At 46.6% G+C, this 18,728-nt stretch overlaps 1 protein-coding gene across 3 annotated transcripts in view; it reads right to left on the bottom strand.

Moving 5' to 3' along the window:
- Window positions 1-18,728, bottom strand: part of LOC142578614 (sushi, von Willebrand factor type A, EGF and pentraxin domain-containing protein 1-like) — a 266,473-nt gene that overhangs the window by 40,055 nt on the left and 207,690 nt on the right. For all 3 annotated transcript variants that reach the window (XM_075688028.1, XM_075688029.1, XM_075688030.1), the window contains 4 exons: window positions 14,193-14,320; window positions 11,583-11,691; window positions 7,463-7,663; window positions 707-984 (listed from right to left, as the gene is read on the bottom strand). In XM_075688028.1, the coding sequence (XP_075544143.1) occupies window positions 707-984; window positions 7,463-7,663; window positions 11,583-11,691; window positions 14,193-14,320 (716 nt within the window). The remainder of the gene's footprint in view (window positions 1-706; window positions 985-7,462; window positions 7,664-11,582; window positions 11,692-14,192; window positions 14,321-18,728) is intronic.

Here is an 18,728-nt window from a genome sequence, read left to right as displayed (position 1 = left end):
TAATTCCCGCGCTGCAGCAGTATCAGCCATTAACGCTCGCCTTGATCTGTCAGACCTCTCATTCAGAAGAAAACTCGCCTGTCTATTCTTCTGTCATAAAATTACTGCAAGAATGATCAACTAAAATGTCTTCTGATTTCACCGCCTCTTTAGGCCACATCGCTAAACGGACCACAATCTCAGGGTACAGGTGCTAAGTTGCCGAGCAAACCTTTTCTGCAATTCATTCCTGCTGAGGACAGCGTCAGACCTCCCCGCCTCGGCCGCCAGTAATCCTGATCATTCGTCTTTTCAAGCTGCCCTTTTAAACAATGTTTTAACGCATGCGTAAACTACTTCTGCCCGGATGCTCCTTAAGGATGCTGTGTAACGCCATTTGGCATTGAGAGTTACCCATTCGGTACCCATAGCGCCGCCCATTTGGTCATGGGCCACCCAGTGACCCAGGTAGGCAGGAAAACGGTTGGAGGCAGCCACATAGTTAGACCCCGGAAATGCGTGAAGTACCCTAAGAATGACTAACGCACAAAAAATGTACATATATTACATGGAGTACAATCCCTGTCTTCTCTGTTCGTCCCCTGCTTCACTGCTTGTGCTGCTCACACATACACACATCAACCGTGTTTTCCTTGATCACGCAGATGTTTCTGGTAACTGCGCAAGTGCACTTGAACCCAGCCGCACAATAGATCGCATGACTTACACCGAGTTCCAGCAGGAGCTCGGCGTCCACGCCTGCCACAGATGCCAGCAGGCTCCTCCGCTGTCGCCGCCCGCGGAGCTCGGCATCCCCGCAGGTGACCGACACCCTGTCCAGGTTGCACTTGTTGCCGGCCGTGCACACCGAGAGTTTTTTGCGCGCTTGGTAGAAGTTGTCCTGGAAGGCTTTCTTGATGGCGGCCTGGACGCTGGGGTCGCTGCAGTCGCCCGAGTAGTAGTGCCCGTGGTACATTCTCTTGGCCTGCGTCGGTGACGCCATCCCTGTTCAAGGAGATGAAAGCGCGCGAGTGGCGCTGTTGTAAGTGCAACTGCTGCGCATTGACAGACCCAAACAGAGGCCCTGTGGATGACTTTGTAGCCGCACTCAGAGAACAGGGGTCAAAAAGGAAGAGAAAAATCAAATGAGAGGAGGAACCAACAAGACCATATCGATGAGTTCGCCCTGTTCCGGCAAAAAAGAAAAGCAGAATAAAATACACTGCTTTTTGTGCAGCAGTTCGTTAAAGAAAGACATGCAGGGCAAACCAAGACCTTCATGTAGTGAGAATTAAACAAAGACGGGCGCTCCTCAACTAGTTTATACCCCACCTTAATCACATATATGCACATGAGTACAGGTTTTAGATGCCGTGCAAATCTAGTTCCCGATGTCCATTCTAGGCATTAACCAACTAACCAGAAAAGAGCTCCTTAGAGATCGGGGATCATAAATGCGTCCCCTTCAGGTAGTAGCGCCAATCTGCATGCACCTCTGGCTTTTAGCGCGGCCGATACACGACCTCCGAGATAATTGTTCACACTCTAGCAACATTAAACGTACTGAAATAAATGAAGAGCGTGTAGTCAATGGCAACTCTAGTATGTGCTGAGAGTCCCTAATTTCACATTGTTCTTGAATTTTTCAATGTTCATGTCTAGGTTGATCTGTATTGCGGGGTGGGATCACGGTAAGCCTAACTCCAGCTGCATTATTTCTTAAGAACTGAATTGGTTGGCAGCTCATTGACAAACGGGGAAGATGAAGGCGTAAATAGAAGGTTTACCGGCTTCGATTAACTTCCAATCCACGCCAACTGACTCGCGATGTAAAGCGGGATTTTCGTTACCGAACGAGGGTGGGCAGAAAATTGTCCGGATATACACCACCATACGCTGTGGTGCTCCTGTAGTTGTAAGGAACGTTTCTATATCAACGTGGTGGTCGCTACGAAGTGGTAGTTTTCTGTTGCGTGAGAGCAATAAATGTGGTCGTGGCTTGTCACAAAATACAAAAATCATGGAGAAACAAATAGCAGAGACCACGAAAAATATAGATTAGAAAATCAATGCTCTTCCTGCAGGAGTGTGGCATTAGAAGGAGCTGGTAGGTAGCATGCAGCGGAGACCACGTATATGTGGCTCAAAACATTTTTTTTTGTGAAAAGGGAAAGTGAGCAACAAGGAAATTAGATGGATATAGGTAGATCACAGCATATTGTTCAATTAAAGTTAAATTATGGGGTTTTACGTGCCAAAACCACTTTCTGATTATGAGGCACGCCGTAGTGGAGGGCTCCGGAAATTTGGACCACCTGGGGTTCTTTAACGTGCACCTAAATCTAAGTATACGGGTGTTTTCGCATTTCGCCCCCATCGAAATGCGGCCGCCGTGGCCGGTATACGACCCCGCGACCTCGTGCTTAGCAGCCCAACACCATAGCCACTGAGCAACCACGGTGGGTGTACAGCATATTGTAGACAACGCATCGACCACAGAAACAGAAATGCTGGCTCTCTCGTAATGGAGAGCAGATGTAAGCATGAAATGGCCACCGGCAAAGCAGATTGGTTGGAGATGACACTAGCCACTATTTTAAAATGGCTGTAGCGCATGTTCGCAACGGCACACCCCATGGCTTAGACGCTGCCGCATGCGCCGCGCAACTCGAGGAGCGTTGGCGTTGAAGAGAGCACGCAGCGACAAAAGATGACAACCAAGTGTATAGTGCCCTGTATCTGCCTTTTGAACGTCGCCTATTGGAAATGACAAATGAAACTTCAGCGCACTAGAAGACAGAGCTTGAGTGATATTGTGAACGAACATCAGGAAGAACTCGGAAGCAATATCTTTTATTTACCTGTTGGGGAAGTAACTAGCGTATGCAATGTGGTCTTGACTGGTTTCTGGGATCATCTCGTTTTGTTCTCCCAACTTGCCCGAATGTTCTCGTTTGAGTGCCGGGATAACTGCTCTGGCTTTTAGCTCAAGGTAGCTCGAAGGCCGCCTACAACGGGACATAACAGCATATCATGCTTAAAACACAAGGTGCTGTGCGTATCGCTTCTGCTGTCGTTCCTTGTCTACAATGCGTGGTGATCTACTTATATTTGTGCAAGGCCAACTACCCGAATTTCTCTTTTAGTCAACAAATGAGATGATCTGTAGAATAGATAAATACGTGTTAGAGAATAGAGTGAAACCACAATGGTGCATTACTAAAAACAATAGTGATATGGAACTAGTAGCAGGAAAGGAAGACGGGAGTAAGTAAACTAATACAAGTAAGACTATTTGATTTCTACACCACAGTAGGTTACCGCAAAGGCTGCGGTCCCCGAGTGACCATAGCAACAGTGAAAGCAGTCGAAAATTCGTTTACCATATGTGACGTTGAGATGTGTATTAGTGTGTGGTCACCGATTTGCATAACCTGAGGCACTATCATACCCAATTATTTTTATTTTCTCTTCGGCAATCTGCTGAATTTCGCCGCAATACAACAGCGTAATAGGAGCACTCTGTAAAAATATATATATTTCAAAAGATCTACCGAACTTCAAAAAGTTTCAAACAGCAACGTTGAGAGAGTAATTTGTTTTTGTGACATGACATTTACAGCATTTAGCCGTCAATATGCGATTGGTTAGAGCACAGTTTTGCTCCTGACCAAACCATTGCTGTAACGCAGCGATGATGCTGGCTAAGTGCCGTAAATGTGCATGGAAGTACCTTCTCGACGTTGCCATGTGAAACTTGTTGAAGATCGCCGGATGTTCAGAAATATGCCTTCGTTTTGAAAATGCTGCCCATTGAGCAACGCTGGTGTATTGCGGTGAAGTTCAACAAATTGTGCAAGCGGCAAGGTCCAAAGATCCTGGACATGACTGGTGCCAGCGTTCATTGTTCGTTTGGAAGGCACCACGTGATTCTGAGAAATACGCTTTATGTGGCGTTGCAGCAATTCGTTACCTTGAACGCGGCCGTAGCTCCTGACGGAGGCGTACAGGTTGCAACAGACGTCACTGGAGCGTAAATTGGAGTTTAACCAGGAGAAGCTCCTGTACGTAGGATGCGCTAATGAGTCATGAAACATTTATAAAAACATTTTGACGCTTCCAAACATTAAAGCACTAGCGAGAGGCCCGAATGTAATGCTGACGTATGCTGCCTGAATCTACGCTAATCCCAGCCAGTGCCAAGTGAGTAACCACTGCGGCGACACGGTTCAAATGATGCCGATTTGTCTGCAATGGTATGGCGGCGCCATTTGTCACCACGCGGCGTGTTTCGTTATGTTTTGCCTCAGCGATGGCATTAGGCGCCACCATTTAGTTGCAGTGACATGGCGAGCTGCCTGCGTGTGACCACAGGCTACGCCTACATCCCTCAATATCGAGAACTAATCTGAAGAAGACCCCTGAGATGACGTCCAAACTTTGCTGCCGAGGTGAGAGAAAGCATCGCGAAAGTGTTCAACATCATTCATTACCCGTGAAGGTGACGAAGGGGCTAGGAATGACGGTTTGCTTAGCCTGAAGCGGGCAGGCCTGGGGAGGCGAAGTGGTGCCATGTAAGGCGACGACGTAACTTTCTTGGTGTCCGATAGTCTGCGCAGACCTTGACAAAAGTGCTGCTGCGGTAAAAATTGAATGTTCAAGCGAGCATAGGGCGCCAGGTATTTGCAAAAAAGGATAAAGGCGCCCCAAAATATATTCCGGAACCTTATCAGGAAACTATGAAGAACAGTCATAGATCTGCAAACCTTTTGGGAGGGCATCTGTATCCCATGCAATGTGTCAGGAACAGCCCCGTGTGGATACCACGTCATGATTTCATTTGCCGCAAGAGAACTATGGAACTATACAATACACAATCACTTCGATATTATTCTTTATTTAATTCAAACAAACTGTTCGTACATTGGAAATTTAATCCCCATAATGCTCAAAATATTTGTAACCATGCGTATTCAGGCTGCAGCTAAGTACCAATTACTTTATGTGCCATGTTTTCAATTTTACAGCTTTAGTTAATACCACGTCTTCGCTGTTCTCCACGACCACATATTTCTTGTCGTAATAGACCACAATTTACTTTTGGACAAAACATGCTAATGCGCTCCGGACTTCATACACGGTCTTCGAGTTATATCGGGGCTGAAGTGGGGCCCTTCTGGATGAAGTCTGCTCCAACTGTAACAGGCGCTTTTCGTGCGCTACATACATTACAGCGTGTCCGTTCTACCTAACATGGAGTCATCTTGTCTGCGTACACTGGAGAGCCTTCAGGCACAAGCACTGCGGATACGCGTTGGCTTGCCACACTGCATGTCAACCAACGGTAGAATAGATGAAGCACGTGCTTGCCCAATCGACGTATACAGGTACTGTCAACACGTGCGATCCTATCTTCGCCTGCCGACCAGACACTCACACCATCCTCAGTCATCACTTTCAAGAATCAACCTAGATTTTGACTTTTCTAAAGCAATTTGTATGTCATGCAAGCATTATGTATGCAAGGTCACCGACATCCAGGCCACCGACATCCTCGAAACACCTCCTTGGACAATACCGACACAAGTAGTGAGGCTTGAAATACCTGGGATTATGAGGAAATCCCACGTTTCTCCCATTGGCTTGTCCCATATATTTACACTAGCTAGTGGGACTGTACAAGTATATAAAGATTGTTTAGTCAGACCATCTGCCACAGCGGTTGCATTTGTAGTCCCACTCCTTGACATTACCTGGTGTTTTCAATTGGACCGTAGATCGAGATTTACGGCTGAGGAGCCGTCTGAAATACTGTCCGTTTATGAGAACTCGGACACGTCACAAATGGAGCTTGTTGTGAGATGCCGAATCAGCATTGCAGGCGCTAAAATGCTGTTTGAGGGAACGACCATACGACCTGCTTGTGCCGAATATCCCAGAACATCATCACAGTGCCCAGCTTGGTGGTCACTTTGTCACTTTTAAATGTCGTTGCGATGTGATTGGCAGTGAGATCACTGACAGCGAGGCAACATCGGCACTCTCGTCCTCCGATGAAATGTGCATTACCTACTCGCGACCCGACACCAACTCAGTCATCAAGGCGCTCACCTTGCAAAGGCATCGATAGCCCTAGCTGACAACGTCTACAGACGCCTACACGTGAATGACTAGGACGGTGAATTCCGTTTGTCCTCGAAGGTTACGTGGAGCCCATCCTAATTGCAACGCAGGGTTCGGCTGGGCGTTGATTTCAGCCGCCGCTAAGCACACCTCATAGTCATAGGCCGATCGAACACCCTTGATTGCGAACACTGTCAGACGCCTGAAACGCTGCAATGCATACTGTGTGATTGCTCGGCTTATATTCTGGGGCGACGGACGTTGGATAATCCCCAAGCCAGCCTTGGTAGGCAACCACTGTCGGGGGCGCTATTACGGCCCATGGTCTACTTCAATATGGTCAACTGAAGCGCCGTTGAAGTTCCTGCATGGCGCGAAACTAGACAAGTCTACACGACTATACAACTCTTCTTGACGGAACTTCTTGCACAGTGTTGACTGCTATGTATGCAACGGAGTATAGAGGCAAGGCAACTCCATTCTTGCATTCTTCAGACTTTGTAACAAAGCACTAGGCAAGAGAAACTTCGATAACGACACGGTAGCTGCATCAGAATTTGCGCCAAAGACGCCGCACGCATGGGTGTACGCAGCACAGTACGGCGGCTGCGAGCGTCATGGCACCGACGCAACTAAAAAAAAAAATACAATCTGGAAAACAAAAGGTCGGGTGTGCCGCGCAGACGTTCGCACGTTTGTTTTTATCGAGATGGTGCGAGCACCACCACGTGATTCTGCTCCGCCAACGCCAGATCTCATCGCCTGCCCTCGCTGGAGGGCAGGCGATGGCGGAAAGATGAAAGAATGCCGCTGCCTTTAGTTTTATTCAGGTCGCTTAGTGGCAGCAGTGGCAGCTTGAGAAGCGTAGTTGGGCCAACGTTTATAGTTCCGCACGGCGATGTCGCCATAGCCGTATATTGTACGTTAACATGCATGACACATTATTTCATGTATCGGAAATACAGATAATGACACACGTCTTGCCAAACGTATCATGATACAGATACAAGATACCAAAAGGCTATCCAAGATAGTATCTAAGATAGATGTATCTTCTATACTGCCCAACACTGGGTGGGAACGCCCGTGAATAGCTTCGTTAGTACAGCAAAATTTTTTTTAATGTATTGAAGTTTGACTCTCAATGTTTTAAAGCGTGCTCGGAAATACCCTGTAAATTTTTTTCCGTGACATTATTTTTTACGGATTACTTTTTTTGTGAGCACTCTAAAGAACCCTCGAAATATGGGGAAAAAAACTCATTGCACGCGTCTTGTTTGCTTGGTTTTTAAAGCTGGTTCGGGCACACCAGTGAGGACAGACGTGTGTCATTTTCACTGCGAAGTAGCAAGGAACCCACGAGCGCAGTCCGGCCACGGCACGCTCATCCCCTCGGGCTCGGTGTGCCAGCGCCGGTCCCTGGCGCAGATGTACCACTCGGCCGGCGTCTCGAGGAAGTCGAACTGCTCGTTGCAGAACGGCTGGCAGAACTGGCCGTGCATCCACTCGTCACACGACAGGGCCCCGTTCAGCGGCGCCGGGTGGAACGGACACTGACTCCCTGCGAACGAGTGTTGCCTTTTGTCCGGCGTCATTTTCCAAGGTGTTAGCACTGTGAAAACCGGCTCCTACGACAACCGTAATCCACTCATAGGCAATCGCATTACCCTGTATCACAATAGCCGGCAACAAATGATGAAAACAGCACGACTGCTGTGAAAAGAGGCTCGATCGAATATTAGTGAAAGGCGCAACAGCGTTGTCAAATAATTGTCTGGTTCGTTTCTGGCTCGTATAATGGCTCAAGGTACTACGGGAGATAGGCTACGAATCGCAACGTCACTCCAAGTAACGTTGATGAATCGAGTGTTAATAGGGGCGTGGCAACGAATAAAAGCTAAAATAAATTCTGTAAATAACGAGAAAATATTAGCGCGATAATTCTATTCATACATGACTCGCATTAATGACGAGGCAACTTGGTCGGTTGGTTTGCCTCTATGAATGGCTCATACCCGCTATGAGGGATTGGCCAGGAGTTCGGTGAGTTAGGCAAGTAGTTATTTAAAAAAATATTAGTCGGAAATTTTTATAAGATCAAAGGAAAAGCAAAGTAACAAAACATCTCAAGAAACGACATAGTCCTGATTCAGATATAAATTTCTCAGTCTACGCGCAGACAATAACCTAAAGAGGAGGCATTCAAGAACAAATGACGGCATGGGATGTTCCTTCTTTGCGCTGCTGCGTCACAATTTTCACGTTTTCACCTACAAAGAAACAGAAACTACAATGTTAATTTTTTTGCATAAGAATGTTTCATATGATAAGGCGTTAAGGTATTTAGAACTTCAATAATTATCTTGACGCACTGAGGAATTGCGTATGTTTGGGAAATATTAAGTAGCGCAGCGTTGACTAAGATATCGGATCGGAAAACATTTACTGGGCTCCGGAAAAGAGATCTTCGCGGCTTCAGACGGCCTCTTCCATCTTCTGGTGGATTCTTCTGTCCGCGATCACAGGGTTGGTGCCCTAGTCCAAGGCTCCACTGAGTAAGGCCAACCCGCGAGCTCGCTCTACTGGGCGCTTTTGGCCGTTCAAGCTTACGCTGGAAAGCATACTCTCCCACTGTTCCGCACTCGGGTTTTTAATTTTATAAATAGTTGGGGACTCAATATTTTGACAGGCCCATGATATGTGGTATAGATCTGGTTTCTCTCCGCACCATGGGCACTTAGCCTCATACTGTGTAGGGAAAATTTTATTGAGAAGGTTTAGATTCGGGAAAGTACCCGTCTGCAGTTGCCGCCATGCAACAGCATCCTCTCTGCTTAGATCCTTATCTGGTGGTGGGTACTTCAGTCTGACCCCTTTATAATAATTTAGGATATCTGAGTAGCCCATGGGTACTGACTCGGGTTCCTCAAGGCTGGATGTGTCGGACGCCCGGTAGGTATGCCCTCGAGCTATCCTATCTGCCTCTTGGTAGAAAAATTTTGAAATGCGCTCTGCTATAGCACTGGCTTTCTGTCTTCTTTAGTTCGAACGGACGTTATTAAAAATGGCCTGTGACAGCCCAGTCCCGCATTTGGAAGTGGATTTCACGGAAGAGGCAGGAAATATGAGTATGAGGAATCCCAAAGACCAGCTAGATAAGTACTAGATAGAAAAAGGACGAATAATCATTTAGTCTTTTGTTTATTAAGTACATTTCCTCTCTACAATTGTTTTGTATATGCAAAGCTAATATTACCAATATTAATTATTAATAATTTTAGGACGCATGTTGCAGTTCTGAAATTGAAGCCGAGTAGTATGAAGAAGCAGTGTCCACCGCGAAGCGGTGGTGGCTGAAGATGAAGAGAAATAAGTGCAGTTTTTCATAGGCGTTTGCTTCATTTAATTTGGGTGCTTGGGCACAAAGGGTGGGCCCAGACATGAATGAGTGGGCCAACTCATTAGCAGACGCTTCCCAGTGTGGCCAATTAGTTTCTGCCGTTCCCCCAAACGCCTATATCACTGCCGCTAGGTTTAGGAGATTAACAATGAGCAACGAGTTCCATAAATCTAGCCTGGCCTCGCATCCTGACCACTACCACCTATTGTTCCCTAAGAGCCGTAAATTCTGCTCAACATGGAAATCAGAGGTCACACTAACGAGACTGCGTTGCCCCATCTCGCCACTAAATTTCTATACACAGAGAGCTGGCTTGGCTGCATCTGCTTTGTGTATGCAGTGCGGCGAACCAGAAACAACTGACCCTTTTCTCCTTACGTGTCGTCGAAACGCAGCCTCCCACGTGGGCCGCGATGCGGCAAGCGCCATCTGGAGGTATTGCAAGAAACGAGGCGTGGCCTCCGAGATACTCACGCGCCGGCACACGCAAATGGCAGACGCTGTGGCCGGTCTATTCTAGTTTTCGCGTAACAGAATTATGTTTTCTCGTATAGTCAAATTACCATCCGAAAGATGTTATGTCTGTAGGAGGTAAGTAAGTCGTAGTTTGCAATTTTTTCACGTACTTTAGCTTGAGAAATTGAATTAGTTCAGTAGCTTGCTTCCGCCACATGAAGTGCCTGGTTACGGGTGGTTCGAAAATCATCTTCCGGAAACGACGTCTGCAGTCGGAGTTCCTGCGACACTGGGCCGTTGTCGCTATCGCGTGAATATCCTACAAATTGATGGCCTGTGTAGTGCTCGAAAGCTTTTGACCAGTTATGGGGGTCAATTGCGACAAAGGCGTGAGATTGGAAAGTATTTTTAATCACGCATGAAGAGTGCGTATGTACGTCATCTTTAGAAGGAGAGTACAACACAAAATGTAATAAATTTCAACTAATTTTAAAACACATACAGTGCATATTTTGCACATTTAGAAATGCTTATAAACTACTATATAGCGTAAATAAGTAATTTCAACCACTCGAGCGTACACGCTAAAGAGGATGAAGGCGAAAGCCTGCGTGCTCACGAGGCATTCATTACATTACTTGACATTTTCATTCTAATGCGCTGTTACTTCCTATTGTTTTCTCCCAACGAAGGTCGGGGTTAGAGTGTTTTAATTAAGCCTGTCTTCCCTAATTAACTTCGCCGTAATTAACACCAACGTTAGGATGGATAGTTGGGCGTGTTGGTTAAGCATGATCTGAAGTGAAGCCGCTAAAACGACGGTGGACGAAAAAGGAACACACACACACACAGGGCGCCCTGTGTGCGTGTGTTCCTTCTTCGTCCACCGTCGTTTTAGCGCCTTCACTTCAGATCATCAACAGCAAAGGAAGAGGATTCGATCCCCAATTTTGGTGCCATTGAATTTTGGGGCCATAACGCCGGATGGTCAAATTTTCGTAACACCCGACGATCACATTCGTCTCCCTTGAGCCGCCTAAGGGTTTCGCCTTAAAATACGGCAGAAAACGTTTTTTTCTATAGCTTACTTGCACAAGTACGTAATGCACTACGTGGAGCGACACGCAAATGAAAGAAGCCACCTATGGTTTGTCCACGTGACTTCTCATTTTTTAGTCAACCACGAGGAAACGCCTAAGTAATGATAACGCAAGGGTGAATCTATATAAGCCAATGCAACTTGAGGCACGCCGACGGTTGAATTGTTTGCATTGATACCATTCTTCTGAGGGCGTCGCAGTGCTCGTAGAGATCCCGAACTTTGCCGAACTCGGGCCATCCTGCATAGCACCCTAGGTTGGCAAGAGCTCTACGTTATAGTGCCTCTGGCAAAGCCATTGTGTAGCGCAAATAGAATAGACACGAAAAACACAAGAGTGGACCCAACGGGCGGCATACACTCAAGAGTGATTCATTACAGAAGACCAGAAGAAAAATAGAACGCTCATGAGCACAGGTTTGCCCTATGGTCTTGCCTTCCTAGTGTCTGTTCTATTTGCGCCGCAACGGCTTCAATTCCCGCGTGTCGGTATAAATTGGAGTAAATACGGTATATTTTACTCACTTGACACTTTTACGTGGAAGATGCAGGTCGCAGAATTGCCGTGCGAGTCTCGGGCTCTGTAAACGACTTTGTGAACTCCATGCCCGAACTTTGAAGGTGAGAAGTGGTTCTAAAAACATAATTCAAAAAGAGAAAAATTGGCACAGAGAATGCGTGTCCTTCTTTCTTTGTGATGCGTAGGTTCCCATTTAGCGGATCGACAGGAGCGCGCAGAGTGGCGATTGAGGCGTGCTCCACCACGCGACGCTGTCAGCGCCACAGAGGGCCCCGTCCACGCGAGCGCCGTTTCACCGACAACTGTTTAGGCAGCGCGACTACAGCGTTGGGGCAAAATGTGCGACGAAAACTTCCGAAAAACATTTCACCGAAAGCCTCAAAAAGGCTATGCTAACGTTGAATGTTTTTCACACGTCAAGTAAAGCACTCGAGGAATACGTGAGTAAAATTATTAGTAGCCAATAATATGCCAAGATGCGCTTGAGGTCGTATTCAGTATAACTTAGGCGATTGTGACCACTAAATATGTTCCAACGTGGTCTCATTGAACTGCTTGCTGGCAAGAAGTGCATATTCTTTATTTTAACACACCGACCCGAGCGTAAGTTAAACGCAGTCATATACTTTCACAGAGAGGCCTGAATGCGGGCGCGAACTCGCTGTCCTGAAATACGTACGTAACTATCGATGAATGTACGACGAGTGCGGATGCTTAGGCGGTCCGAGAACACGCCGTGTTTCAGCCTGGCCACGCGATGTGGCCGCCACTGTACGAGCTCAGCGGTCATTCCATCGCAACTGTGCCCCGCGAGTGGCGCAGAGGCGGTTTCCGACCAAGACGGCCTTGACAGAGCGTTGCCATATTTTACACATCTGGAGCCCTTCGTCCCGAATAGTCAAGAGGGCAAGTCGTGCTGCCCACCTTCTTCTATAGGACATTTTCCTCTGCTGGAAACATGCACGTAGGCGAAAACTTTTCCGCCAGCCAACCAACCCGATTTTAATTAGAGAGCTCGCTCCCTAGCTGGCTTCGTGCACAATTACCTTCGGGCATACTGGAAGGCCCTGGGCCGCGTCCCGAGAGAACGTGACAAAGCGCTGTCGTTCTCTTGACAGAGCGCTGAAGGGAGCAGGCCGCCAGAAGCAGGCGGGCTGACTCGATGCTAGGCATTATATACAGTGGGCAACAAACGAGGTATCAGTTACCCAGTCACCGACATGCGGGCAGAAACGATGAAAGAGATTCCACCTAGACTAGTGCGAAGCCGTGTTGTGGTGCTGTGTGTCCTCGCTCTTTTTTAGGTCACGTGTATACCATCCCCGGTACTGGGTGACAAAGAAAGAAATGTCAGCATTACCAATAGATAAGTACAAGCGGTTCCGCGCGCCCAGGAAGGAGAAAATACTGCCGTGCGACCAGAAAAGACGACCAAAAATTACAGACGAAAATCACTTCGTATGACGAGGGCCGAAAAGTGCGCCGGTTAGTGGACCGCTGCTGCACGTCATTGTGGCACGTGATCGAGCCTTCTTTGCCCTCCCTCCTCTCTGTTGCTTCCTTGCCCCTTACCCTCCCCCAGCCCCTGACCGCCGTTCGGGTGTCAGCAGACAGTTGCATTTCAGTCGGGAGCAAATTTCGTCCCCTTCGTTTTAATGCGAAATAATTTTATGCCCCATTACGCGAAAATCCTGCGTTGTCATCGGCGGCGTGACCGAAAGACGGTGCCAAAAATGGCCGATGGCGCGAAGAGTAAACAAACATCAGAAAATGCTTGGTTTGGCGTCATATTCGTCAGGCAGGTCTCTGTAAACAAAGGAAAATCTAAAAGAAAATTAGTTAAATTTCGGTCTGGCTGGGAATCGAACCCAGGCCTCCCGGACGCATTACGAGCACACTTCCCCGACGCGTGCTCGTATGGCATCGCGTGGCTCGTTTTCGTGCGTCGTCTGCTTCGTGCTACTCCATGCTCAAGGTTGACTAAAGTTGTGCCTGCGTCACTGCACACGCCACGTCACTGCCTCTGTCACTGCGTCCCATGTGTCGCTTGCTCTTTGGCTTTCATCGGTACTGTGTCTACTGTGATGCACTCTCAACGACAAATACTGCGTGTATAAAATGAGGTGTGCCCTTCGTCATTGCACACGTCAGGTCGCTGCCTCCTGCGCGTCAGTTGCTTCCATCGGTCCTGCGTCTACTGCGAAGCACTCCGAAGCGTCTACCTCAGCTGCAGTTGTGGAACGTGGTCGCCAACGGTAGCACGCCTCGGAAGACGAAGCAAGGGAACGCAACAGACGACGACATAGTCACGACAGATCTACAGTTAGGCATAAAAAAATTAAGCGTTCTGAAGCGAATGTTTCCAGCTTACGACCAACGTATACGCCAACATACGCACCGATTCAGCGGAAAAAACTTTAATGCATGTCGAAAACATCAATCGAAAACATTTCACCTAAGCGATTATAATGCTTTTGCATTCCCACACATAAGCAGTCTTCAGTGTCTCTGCTGAATAGGTATTTAATTTATTTAATTATTTTTTACTTATCTCTTCGTTAAATAAACAGTCAATTATTGCGTCGTAGAGGAAGATGCAAATGTAAACAGCGCACCGCGTCTATGCGTAGCTGGTCGGAATTGTCCACAAAGAGTGGTTCCTCCCACGTGACCGTCACTTCGTTCTCACTCGTCTCGAGACTCTGGTCTGCCGGGCAGGTGATGACATGGGGCGCCTCGACATCTGCGAGGAGCATACAGTAAATAAATAAATAAATAAATAAATAAATCAGTTTCCGCCCAACAGTGTACGTTGGTGAAGAAAGGGAAGACGGCTAAAAATCTGCACAGGTTGCAGCTTGAAAAAGCACTGTCCATCCGAGTACCAACGGCAACAGGGATACTGCGTAAAATGAGAATACGCACAAAAATTTGCTGCTTATCATTCATATACCGCTCCGTGTTCGCTCTTTCATCTTTCGCTGTGCTCGTTCGCTCGGTTACGCCGCCAACGCCGACGTTCGACGCAGGAACGGACGCCTAAGACCGGCGCGCTAAAAAATTGTTTGAAATTAAAAATTCTGGGCTGTTAGCGCCAATACCACGATCCGATTATGAGGCACGCCGTAGTGAAGTACTGTGGAATTACTCTGATCGCCCGGCAGGGCTTCCTTGACGTGCACCCAATGTACTGTACACGGGCGTTCTTGCATTTTGCCCCTAAAGAAATTTGCATTTTGTCCCTAAAATTGCATTTTGCCCCTAAAGAAAAAACTCCTGGCCGCCGCGGCCAGGAGTTAATCCCGCGACTTGCTTAGCAGCGCAACGCCATAGCCCCTAAGCAACCACGGCGGGTAAACATGGATTCTTAAAGAACATCCCGCCTTGCGAAACTGGTGTTTAATCTCAGTAATGTGTCCGTGCCGTGTCGGGTTCTTAGCGGCGAGCTTGTTTTAACGCGATAGCGTTAAGGAGCTCGTGTCGCAGAAAAGCCGGCGTCGTCGGCGTCGGTGTCGGTGTCGGCGTCCGCGGCGTTGGCCGTGAGCAATAAATCACGGCAGGCACTTCATAAATAAAAAGCAACTTCCAAGATGGGCTGGGTGGGAATCGAACCAGGGTCTCCGGAGTGTGAGACGAAGACGTTACCACTGAGCCACGAGTTTTTTTTTTCTTTATTTCCAGCTTGGCTACAAGCCTCAAAAGTGTTTGTGATCATAGATCACACTCGTTTTATATGTGTCAAAGTATCAAGCATTGACACCACAGCTTCATCACAGTCATTCATCTTGTACACGTCACGTACCTTCACAACCATTTCCACAAAATATTCATACAAAGTTCGGCCTTTAACATCGCAGTGTCTATATGCCAACAGACTACGCCATACTGCGTGCAGTCCAAGTAAAAAGATGACATCCATCTGTTCAAAATCGCGTTCAGGCGGTAAAAAACGAATGCCATGTGGATTGAGGGGTAGGTCTATCTTTAACGTTCTCTGTAATATATCCCAAAAGAATATGGCATTATTACAATCGATGAAAACATGTTCAATTGTTTCAGCTTTGTTGCAGAGAAAGCATCTGCTTCCCCATGGCACATAAATCCCTCTTTCCTCTAGCCACGTTTTAACAGGCAAGGTTCCCGTGTGAAGCTTGAAAAAGAATGTTTTAACGTTCGCCGGTATACACATATTTTTTACCCTTTTAAGTACGTCTTGCCCAGGCCCTTGTTGAAAAATTAACCGATATAATGGAACAGGGAACACACTTTCAATGAGATCCTTCATAAGACGCTTTCTTTTTACATTGGAGAGGTACTCAAGGGAAAATCTCGCCCTAAGGAAACGATAGGACGTTACAACTTCACGCAAGAACCTTGAAATTGTGTAGTGAGGGCCAATGGCTGAAGAAACAAAGAAATCAGGCATAGAAACTGTTAACATGATTTGAAAAAAAAAAACACGAAAACGGGTCTCTCGCGTCCCTTATCAATATGAAACGTGATACAACTTGCTGAAGAAACAAGTGGCACACCGACAGACCACCTTTCTTTACTCGACGAAACAAACTCGTCCTTGATGTTCGCTCCCACGTAGAACACCAGATAAACGTGGCAAATATTCGGTGAAATTTTTGAATATGCTTACGTGTACAATACAGTGCCTGCAGAAGATACATAATTTTCGCAACGAGAAAAACGTTACAAATAGTGGCACGTGCAAAAATCGACAACTCACGTCCACCCCATGCTTCGGCCATCGCACGCATTTCATCCGTTTTTTCGAGCCAAAGTGACTCGTTCTCACGATACCCATCCAAAGGTACCCCCAGGTAAGTGCTAGGTGTCGTGAGCCACCGAATATTTTCAAAAACACCGGGCGTGGCATTCCAATGGCCATGCCAAAGACCAATACTCTTTTGCTTATTGATTTCACTGCCGCTTTTCTCGCAAAAACTTTCAGTAATTCTTAATAATGAGCTAACACTCTCCCTATCTGCAGCAAATAGGGCAACGTCATCGGCATAAGCTAGAACACGTACTTCACAGGACTGTATCTTAAACCCCCTGATTTCTGTACTATTAACTATTTTTCTACAAAGCGGCTCCAAAAATAAAGCAAAAAGTAAAGGACTTAACGGACAACCCTGTCGAACGGAAGAGAGTACTTGTATGCGTTGTGATAGTTCACCATTAACAATTAAATTGGTACATGAGCTTTGATATGCCATTTTGATGCCTTTACACATGACGGAACCAAGCCCTACATAATTAATTAATAACAAGAGTACACTATGTGGTACCATATCAAAAGCCTTAGCTAGATCTATTTGCAGCATCGCTACCTTGAGGAGAGCGCTATCGCAATATTCTAAAATGCTTCTAGCTGTATGAATATTTGTAAATATTTTCCTACCTCTGATGCCGCATGTCTGATGCGGCCCAACTAACTTCTGTATAACTCCCTGCAGCCTTGCTGCAAGAACTTTCATGAAAACCTTGTAGTCAACATTAGTCAACGTAATTGGCCTGTATCCCGTTACTTTACGTAGCATATATTTTTCTTTGCCTTTTGGGATTAGTACTGTGTGCGCACGATTGAACGATGGTGGTAAAGTCCCCCGCTCGAGTGCCTCTGAAAATACTTCATGCAATGCTGTTGCCATGTCCGTCTTGAACGCCTTGTAAAATGCCGCGGTAATCCCATCCGGACCAGGAGATTTGCCCGAGCTCAGTTCCTCAATAGCCCTCTCAATCTCTTCCATACTAATATTCATTTCTAATAAATTCGTTTCCTCTTTGCCTAGCGTCGGCATTTCTGCCAGAAAGTCATCCTCGTAGCCCGGCGCCTTTGGCTCACGACAAGCAAACAAATCTCTATAGTAACTTTCAAATGCCGTCATGATAATTTTCTGTTCTCTGAATATCCTACCATTATATTCTATTTCCAGTATTTCATTTCCTCGAGCGTACACCTTTTCATCTGACAAAGCTCGCTTTGTAGGTACTTCCCCCGCGAGATATTTTTCGGCTCGTGCTCGTATAATTGCACCTCTGTATTTATCCTCCTCTAAGCTTTCTAGTTTTCTTTTAATGACTTGCAGTTCTTGCGTCACCAAACCCGGATCAGCTGTTTCGATTCGCACCAAGTCTTCGAGCTCCTGCCGCAGCATCTGTTCATGTTTTTGAGCCTGATACTTCATATGCCCACCTCTTTCTATTGCGTTCAATTTTACCCTTTGTTTAAATAACTCCCATTTCTCTGCGGCACTGCGTAGTGGGTCATTAAAAAAATGATGTATTTCTTTTTTTGTTTCATCTATGAACACGTCATCCTTGATAAGCTTGGCATTCAATTTCCATCTTTCCCATTCAAGCTTCCTTTTTTGCTTTTGGCCTATCTCGAAGGTCACTAAACAATGATCACTGAAAGAAACAGCATCAACATCGTAGTTCTGACACAAAGGCGTAATCTCCGAACACACATACACTCGATCTAGTCGTGCATGGCTGGTGCCTTGAAAGTGTGTGAAATGCTGACGACTTCCACCTCTTGCGAACTGTGCCACATCATTTAAAGAGAATTTGCTCACGCATTCTTTAAGATACGCAGCACTTTCTTCATTTACACAAGCAGTGGTTGAACGGTCTTCCTGATTAAGGACACAATTGTAGTCACCCAACACAATCAAACACCTCTCACAATCAAAATACATACTCAATTCGCGAAAGAACAAAAATCTTTCATGCGGCTTTGTAGGTGCATAGACACAAATAATTCTAAATTTCGTTTCCCCGTAAGAAAGATCGCACAAAACAAAGCGTCCTTGCAAGCAACTTGTAACCGTTTCAACGACAATGCCAATTGAATTTTTAACAAACAACATACACCCGGCTGATGTTCCCACCGCATGGCTCACGCATACATTGTACCTCAAAGAAAATTTTGCTACCAAGCCTTCGGTCGCCTCCTCTCTGCTAACCTTCGTCTCCTGGACCGCAAGCAAATCTAGGTCTCTTTCTTGCATTATGCGTTTAACTTGATATTGCTTGCGACTAGCCCCTAGACCCCGTACGTTGAGCGTACCGACGCGTAATGGTGCAGGTATACTAATCATGGTGATTGTAAGCGCGAACCACCAGTACAACGCTAA

The sequence above is a fragment of the Dermacentor variabilis genome, chromosome 4, assembly GCF_050947875.1.
Source record: "Dermacentor variabilis isolate Ectoservices chromosome 4, ASM5094787v1, whole genome shotgun sequence".
Taxonomy (NCBI): domain Eukaryota; kingdom Metazoa; phylum Arthropoda; class Arachnida; order Ixodida; family Ixodidae; genus Dermacentor; species Dermacentor variabilis.
This window is presented reverse-complemented; position numbering and strand designations above follow the sequence as displayed.